The sequence below is a fragment of the Pteropus medius genome, unplaced genomic scaffold (assembly GCF_902729225.1).
Source record: "Pteropus medius unplaced genomic scaffold, Ma_sr-lr_union100, whole genome shotgun sequence".
In the NCBI taxonomy this organism is placed as follows: Eukaryota; Metazoa; Chordata; class Mammalia; order Chiroptera; family Pteropodidae; genus Pteropus; species Pteropus medius.
Window position 1 is genome coordinate 13,353,927 of NW_024349799.1, and position 8,455 is coordinate 13,362,381.

Here is an 8,455-nt window from a genome sequence, read left to right on the forward strand (position 1 = left end):
ATCAAGATCACAGCAAGGCCTGCAGCCGCCAGCCTCGCCCACAGCAGTGGGGCCTCTCTGGATTTCTGTTTCCCTAGTTTAAACAAAGGCCTGAGGGATGCCTGCCCAGCAAGCTGAGCCACCAAAGCTCTAGGGATCAGGAGGAACAAAAGCAGAGGGAAAGAAGAGTGCTGACAGGGCCAGAGGCCATCAGTCTGCAGGGCTATAAAGAGCAGGGCCACAGAGAAAGTGGCACCAGATGGAGACCCAGACTGTGCAGCAGGAGCTGGGTGAGTAAGGTCCTAAGGGGTGCTCTGGCCCTTCCTTTCTTTCTCCTGCAGAGACATGCCCAGGAGAGGGTCTAGTTTTCCTGCCTTGTGGTCAGAGTCTCCTACGATGAGGTAGAAAAGTGGAGAACTCTGTGGGGAGGCAACCTTCTCTTGTCACCCCAACAGGAGACACTTATGAACCTTAAGTCATAGGCTGGAGAGATTGGCAGAGGGATTGAGAGAACATCACTGGGAAAAGTTTCTTTCTCTCTCCAAACTGCTATTTAGCTTAAATGGCAATAACCACTGCCCTAGAAGTCATGGCTGGGAGCGGGAAGGGGGTCTCAAGAAATAACAGCCTCCTGGGGTATAGGGAGAAGGTATGCAGGGTAGGAGCTGGGAAATGCTTGTTCAGAGGTTTAGAATGGAAAGATATATTATAGAATTTACACGCATCAGTCCCTGGGCCTGATAGCAGCCAGAGAAAAGGGCCATGAATGGCTGTTCTGAGTCAAGAAACCTGATGCACCCCTTCTTGACTTCTTTCTTCCCTTCCTCCCCCGTCTCTCTCACCTTATCTTTCCCTTCTTTACTCTTCCTACCATCTTTTCTGTCTACCTAATCTATGAGCTTCAGTATGTAAAATGGGGATAATGATAGTATTTATCTTACATGCTCGTTGTGAAGATTAAATGTATTAATACATGTAGAAGATGTGGTTCCATAGTGTAGCGGTTAGCGTGTCTGCTTTACACGCAGAAGGTCCTGGATTTGTGCCTCAGTGGAGCCACAGTCCATGCATGGTCTACAGCCATGCCACATTGAACAAGCCTGATGTCTGATCTCGGAAGCTAAGCAGTGTCAGGCCTGGTTAGTACTTGGATGGGAGACCACTTAAGAAGACCAGGTGCTGTAGGTATGAACAACAACAACAAAAATACATGTAGAGCATTTAGAACAGGGCCTGGCATAGAGTGATCTATTGTTAAATGTTAGCTATTTACTAACCTCTTTTCTTCCTCTTTTTCCTTTAATAAGTCTTTTTCAACTGTGCCCATCCCCCCACTTCCAATTCACCACTGCTCCAACATGGACCCAGCTTGGTGCTACATCACTCGGGAGACCAGGGTCCTGCCATTGAGATACTCGCCAGGACACATTCAGTAGGAACACATATCAGTACCGTGATGAGTGCTAGAAATCAGGAAAGAAAGCAAGTCACTGCGGGCTGGGGAAAGCAACAAAGTCTCTCTGAGGAAGCAAGACCAAAGCTGGGTAGGTCCAGAAAACAGAGAAGTAGGGAAGGAATGGTAGCATGGCGATGCACCACTGGTTAGTTTGAGGGCTGTTAGTTTGAGGGCTGTGTTATATTACCAGTGTGTAGTCTCGCCCTCACCAAGATCATTACCAGTGTGTACCAATGGTGTGTACACATTGCGTACACATTACCAGTGTGTACCAATGGTAGCATGGTGAGGGCGAGACTACACACTGGTAATATAAGGGGTAACAATTAGATGGTTGCCAAGGAGTTTATATTGGGGTATGTGAGACTGAGGCAATGCTGCCACCTGTAGGGGGTGCCTGGAGGTAGGCAAGAGGACAGGAGCTACATTTATCAAGGGGTCACCATGACTGTGCAGTGCTTTATCTGCATTATTGCTTCTAATCCTTACAATAAATCTGCACATAGAAGCTTTAGTGATGGAAGACAATTGAGATTCAGCTAGTGAAAGGCAGAGCCAGGATCCCAACCCAAGTCAATTGGACTTCAAACCTCCTTTACTTTCCCCTATGCTCCACCACCTCATCCCCCATCCCAAAGGCCATGTCATTAGTGTGTGTTCTGTCTTCTAGAAACCCTTCCAACCACCAAGATGGCTCAAACCAACCCCATGCCAGGGTCCGTGGGGCCATGGAAGGTAAGCTCACCCCCATTATATGGAAAATTGAGAATTGCAACAGAGCAGGGGGTGAGATGCTGCCACAGAGCTGGCTGTGCTTTTCCATGGGACAGTGACCGACCAATAAAACACCAGTTTGCAGGGGAAGAATCCAATCAAGGTCCAGATGCTCTCGCAGGAAGGATCTCTCAGGATGTCCCATTTAGACAGAAGAAGGATGACCCTGGAAGCCCATGATGGGTGGGATATACATCTAGTTTTCTAGTTCAACGCTCCTCTACACTGTTAAAATCATCTTAAAGTAGAGCAGCCCAGAATGGATTATTCCATGGAGAAACTGAGGGCCCAGAAATGAAGAGAGATTTGCCGGCAGGTCCCAAATAAGTGATAGGATCCAGATCTCCTGACTCACATCCTGAAGTTGGTCGTAACCATTGCCTGAAGTGGCCGATCCTCAGGCTTTTCATTGTTTTTCCCAACACTCTTACCCTCTTCATTGAGTCAACTTTGAGGGCAGCTTACACTTTGGGACTAGCCCTCTAGTAAGGTTTAAGAGCCAAGTTCTAGTTCAAGGCATAAAAGGGATTCATTACAACTCTTTCTACTCCTTAAGTTTCTATAGCAAGTGTGGCTGGAGAAGCTAAGAAATAATCCACAGGGAGCCCTGGGACTCCCAGAATCCTGGCTCCTGGGTCACACTTATATAGGAAGCATGGTGAATAAATTCATGAGTCCTTGGTCTGTCCAATGGGTCAGCTATCATCCATGGCAGACCATTCCTATCATAAACTAGTCTCCCACACCTCATCCTTAGCCTGGGCATGTTAACACCACCAAACAGTGGTATTCAAATCCCTTCTTACTTACGCTGTCTCTACTGGCAGAGACCTCATCAGGCATCCTGGGCTACAGCTAGTGATAGAAAACACAGGGTCAGACACAAGCTAAATTTTTTACCAGGTTGTCTGTTCTTCCTGATGTACCACATTCTTGCTTTCTTTTCCTATTCAATCCCATTTCAGATAACCATCTATGACCAGGAGAACTTCCAGGGCAAGAGGATGGAGTTTACAAGCTCCTGCCCAAATGTCTCTGAGCGCAGTTTTGATAATGTTCGATCTCTCAAGGTGGAATGTGGCGCGTGAGTATGGACCTCAGTAGAACCTCAGGCCCCTTATTTCCAGTCCCTTCAGACATGGGACTATAAAGGTAGAGATTGGAGAAGAAAGATGTTCCCCCAGACTCTAATCATTTGTGAGAGAGGCCTCCATACTGATGTAATCTTAAAAGAGATCACTACATGTGTAATTTAGTAACTCAAAGTTAGAAGAAACAGGAGGTTTTTAGTGGCTTGGTACTAGATTTGAGGGGAATTAAAGAAATATACACCATGGCGTAGGGCAGTGACAATAATTAAATCTGTACTTCTGGAGCCCATAGGCTGTTACTTAGGATTCTCTCAGAACAGCCACAGGACCCTTGATCTTTTCTTGCCTGTAGAGAATAGAGAGGTAACTGTCAAACTGCAGCCTCTTTATAGCTAATTCCCCTCCTGCATATCCCAGAGCAGACACCACTAGTTGATTTATCTGTGTAAAAAGGAGCTCAACACCAGGACTTGAAAGCCATATTGGTTCATCGTAAGTCTTCCAAGACTTACTTTGTCTTCTGACTCTTGGTAGGGTAGTTGAGGCCTTTATCATCAGTCCAGAAAACACAGAAGAAAGGACTCTCCTTTGCCCAACTGGCTTTGCAGGTGGATAGGCTTCTACAAGTTGCTCACCGCCACAGTTGAGTTCTTTAACCCTTTAAAAGGAGTAATACTTTAAGAGACCTGGTTGTGAAAAATTCACCTGAGGTGTTTTAATAAATAAGGTATAGGTATATGACAGCAGGAGAAAAAAACAAGAGACTGGCAATCCATCAGCTGCCTATTCATCCCTTTGCTTCCTTAGGAAGAAGCCAATAGGTTTGGCTAGAGCCAAAGCAATAGTCAGTCACTTTGCCCTGAACCTGGAGCTCCAAGTAGAGAATAAGGTAACTTGGAGAGAAAGGAAATATAACTTTAGACTGACTGCTAATACTTATTACTCAGGCCAGTGAAGTAGACCCTTGCAGTAGATAATCCCAAAACAAAGATCACATTTACAAACTTGCTTAGTGCAGCTGCCAGCTCATTCTCCACCTTTTGAGATAAATGTGTTACTTGTATGGCTCTATTGGAATTGGCTTGATATGTTACCCTGCTATTAACACCTAAAACAAAAGATGCCTTTTCCATGAGGACACATAGGCTCTGAACACTGCGAACAAATGCCACTACTTGTCTTTGGCAGCTGGATTGGTTATGAGCATACCAGCTTCTGTGGGCAACAGTTTATCCTGGAGAGAGGAGAATACCCTCGCTGGGATGCCTGGAGTGGGAGTAATGCCTACCACATTGAGCGCCTCATGTCTTTCCGCCCCATCTGTTCAGCTGTGAGTCTCTGAAATTTTCACTTCTGTGCATGTGGGGAATGGGGCAAAAGAGGGTGCATATAGACTGACACGTTACTTATCAGTTATGCTGAAATGTGGCAGGAAGAAAGATAAAAATAAAAGAAAAAAACACTGCCTCCTCTGCTTCTAAGACTGTCATTTGATTTTCCTCTACTAGATGGTATTTTGATTAAGCTAGACGTAAAGGCCTCCTTATAGGTGGCAGGAAGTGGATACTCAAGAGCCCAGACTATCAAAAATGCAATAGGATAACTAGTGAGAGGACTTACTTTGTAGTGAAAAGTAAATCCTTGACCAGTTAAATTTCAACCCGTGTAACATTTTGCTGAGAAACAGGGTATTATTGAAGTTATCTTCAGTAAGTGGGATGACTAAAGAAATAGGCAAGTCTTCCAGTGTCTCTTATATTTGATTCATAATAACCTTGTTTCTAAAACTAAGCATTATTCAATTCTACATTAGATGAGAATGCTTCTAAGCTCTTTAGAGAGTTCAAGCAGAAGCAAGATGATCTTCAAGAGTTTGTTGAAAATGATCTCTATATTAGGAAACAATTTTCCAAAATTAGTCTACATCATGTGATTTTTCTCATGATTTTAGTTGTTAATAATCTCACCTTAAAGTCCTACCAAAATTCAAGGAGTGAAGGTACCCTGAACAGTTATATATAAAAAGTACTGACCTATCTGGATGTTTTCATTTCACTCTAACTTCACATTTTCTCTCTAAGGTAGAATTTACACATAATAAGATGCACAGATCCTAAATGTACATGCTAATGAGTTTTGAAAAATATGTACACCCATGTAACCAACACCTGACTCAGAGATAGAACATTTCCCTTACCCCATAAAGTTCCCTTTCCAGTCAATTGCTCTTCCCTATGTTCTATCACCAGGACTAGTTTTGACTGTTTTTTTTTTTTCGTACTTCATACAGGTTAGTCTTTACCTTCTTAATGCATGTATAGTATTCACATCCCCTGCTGGTCTTTAGGTTATTTCCAATACCATGCACACACACACAGACTTACTTGCCCTATTAATTTGTGGGATCGTTTTCCAAATTAGTGAATATTAATCCCTTGGTTGGCTACGTATTGCAAGTATTTTTTTCTGCTCTTATATTTTCATTAGTCTTTCATGTTCCAAAGTACTATATCAATTTTTTGTACATTTTAAATGTTGTATTAAATTGGATTAAACAGGATTATGGGTAAAATTTTTCTTATAAATCTCTGTATTGCCTGAAATATTTTTATAATCAAGATCATGTACTTCCTTCTGTAAAACAGGAGTGTTTTGATTTTGAAAAAAATGGTAATTATAAAATTAAGATAGCCATAACGCTTGTACTAAACTTAAAAAAAAAAAAATTCTGGGTTACAGAATCATAAGGAGTCCAAGATTACCATCTTTGAGAAAGAAAACTTTATTGGACGCCAGTGGGAGATCTGTGATGACTACCCCTCCTTACAAGCCATGGGTTGGTTCAACAACGAAGTTGGTTCCATGAAGATACAGTGTGGGGCGTAAGTGCGAAAACAGGGTTGGAGCACATTTCAGAATAACTCTTGTAGGTGTAAACCTTGTGACTATTAATGTGTCAATGGTCATGTCTTATCAAATTTCATACATTAACATCACATTGGTATGGCTGTCAGTCTAGTTATTAGTAATTCTGAATCTTGAATTCTTGGTACCAACTACCATTTAAGGTCAGTTTTTTCTCCCCCATAACAGACTTCTATGGAACCATTTATGTTGACTACTCTTACACCTTTTTTCATGATCAAGGTTAATTTTCAACTCACTGTAGCCATATCATGCTCACAAGCGGTGCCTGGCACATTTTCTAAGCCTAAAAGTATTCTGTACCAATTGCGTTGAGGAAAGAGGATCCAGTTTGGGGGTGTTGATCACATTCCTAACTGGTTTTAACAATCCAATGTGCTTTGGATTTTCTAGCTGGGTTTGCTACCAGTATCCTGGATACCGTGGCTATCAGTATATCTTGGAATGTGACCATCATGGAGGAGACTATAAACACTGGAGAGAGTGGGGTTCTCATGCCCAGACTTCCCAGATTCAATCAATTCGCCGTATCCAACAGTAGTGGATAAAAAGCTCCAAGAGAATTTCTCAAGCATGAGACCTTGCTAAACAATCTAGAATGAGTTTTATGTTCTACTCAGACATTGCTTCCAAATGTTAGCTGCTGAAATCTACAATAAATGTCATTTAAAAAAAAAAAAAGTTGCAGGCTGAATTAACTACCATGTTTTACATAAATTACAGTTAAGTGGGTGAGAATTTTTAAAGACAATCTGTAGTAAACCTCAAATTCCTTTGTATACTTTAAAGTCACTTACCAGGCCAAGAACAAGTATTCCCTATCTCAAATAACATTAAACATATAACCCAAATGTATCAGTCTATATAGTGACACACTTTTGGTAATTGTTTTTGCATCTTTTCTCCTCATCCTCTAATAACGTAGACATCTGCATTTTTTATCTTGCGACAAATCGATGCTAAGCAAACTTAGGAAGTTTCTCAAATATGCATCGCCATATATTTCTATATAAAAGTTATGAATAGTCTACGGCCATGCTACCCTGAACATGCCCGATCCCATCTGATCTCAGAAGCTAAGCAGGGTTGGGCCTGGTTAGTACTTGGATGGGAGACCACCTAGGAAGACCAGGTGCTGTAGGTGTGTAAAAAAAAAAAGCTATGAATAAATCCAGAATCTTGGCAACTTACGAGTTGCTTAATTGCTTAGCTCAACTTTGGTTTCTTATTTCAACTGGAAGAACATAAGGCTCAATGTCAGGCAAAAAGGGAGGACAGCTGCTCTCACAGTTAACTTTTCAATAAACATGCCATTTCTAAGCAAATTAATAACCTGTTTACCCTAGACCTATAGAATCAGACTTTCTGGGGGTAGGGCCTAGAATTGTATGTTAAACAAAGTTGCCAGGTGATTTTTTTTTCATGCACATGGCTCTGTATTCAGACTACTGGTGTTCAAATATTGACTTTTTCATGTTAACCAGGTGACCTTCAGCAAGTCAATTAACCTAAGACTCATATAATCTTAATAGGGGAGCATAAAAACACACCTAACTCTTAGAGTTGCCGTGAATAAATGAGACATCCATGCAGAGAGCTTAGCATGGTGCCTGGAAGTATCTTAGCACTTACAAAAAAAACCCATGACATATGACCATGGTACATTTAAGACTTAAATTTATACATCTGACTCGTTGAAAATATACCATTATCAATATCACAATATTGACTTAGTTTTCAGTAATTGGTTAATTAAAGCACACAAAAGATAACACAAACACCTCAGAAACTTTAAATTTTTTTATTCAACAATGTACACTTATTGTCTCTTAATTTGATCTACAAATTTCTCAATTTTTTTCTGGTAAAATAAGTAAATCTGGGTATGGATGTAGTGTTTGTAATTTATATTTTTAAAACACTGAACATGAAGTAAGACATCAATAAAGGAAGATCATCACGTACCGACACTTCCTCAGAATCCATGACATCAGAAACAGCTATGGCAAATACTTAAGCATTTAGCAAAAGGGTAAATTTCTGGCCACTGTTCTTTTACCTAAAAAAGGCCTTTTTGACTGGGCAAAACAAATACTGGAAAAATTTTAACTGGGAGAGGGAAGGAAAAACATCCTCTAACATAATTGTAGTCCACTAATTATCCTTTCCCCTAGATTAAGAGGTAACTCAGCTCCTAAATGCCAATGCACACAAGACACAGAAATTACTT

General features: G+C 41.3%; 1 protein-coding gene, 1 non-coding gene and 1 pseudogene across 2 annotated transcripts; all 3 read left to right on the forward strand.

Moving 5' to 3' along the window:
• The first annotated feature begins 238 nt into the window (after window positions 1–238).
• On the forward strand, window positions 239–6,766 carry CRYBA1 (crystallin beta A1). Its single transcript, XM_039886204.1, has 6 exons — window positions 239–269; window positions 2,106–2,170; window positions 3,175–3,293; window positions 4,489–4,630; window positions 6,040–6,182; window positions 6,619–6,766. The coding sequence occupies exons 1-6, from the start codon at window positions 239–241 to the stop codon at window positions 6,764–6,766; spliced, it is 648 nt and encodes a 215-aa protein (XP_039742138.1).
• Window positions 1,052–1,167, forward strand: LOC120621302 (uncharacterized; annotated as a pseudogene).
• A 484-nt stretch (window positions 6,767–7,250) lies between the features above and the next one.
• On the forward strand, window positions 7,251–7,369 carry LOC120621397 (5S ribosomal RNA). The gene has a single exon (XR_005658144.1). It is a non-coding gene; the product is annotated as a 5S ribosomal RNA (ribosomal RNA).
• The last annotated feature ends 1,086 nt before the right edge of the window (window positions 7,370–8,455 follow it).

Coding starts and splice junctions, on each gene's coding strand:
- CRYBA1 (XM_039886204.1), top strand. CDS start 239: ATGGAGACCCAGACTGTGCAGCAGGAGCTGG. Junction 2,171..3,174: donor GGTCCGTGGGGCCATGGAAG/GTAAGCTCACCC, acceptor ATCCCATTTCAG/ATAACCATCTATGACCAGGA. Junction 6,183..6,618: donor ATGAAGATACAGTGTGGGGC/GTAAGTGCGAAA, acceptor TGGATTTTCTAG/CTGGGTTTGCTACCAGTATC.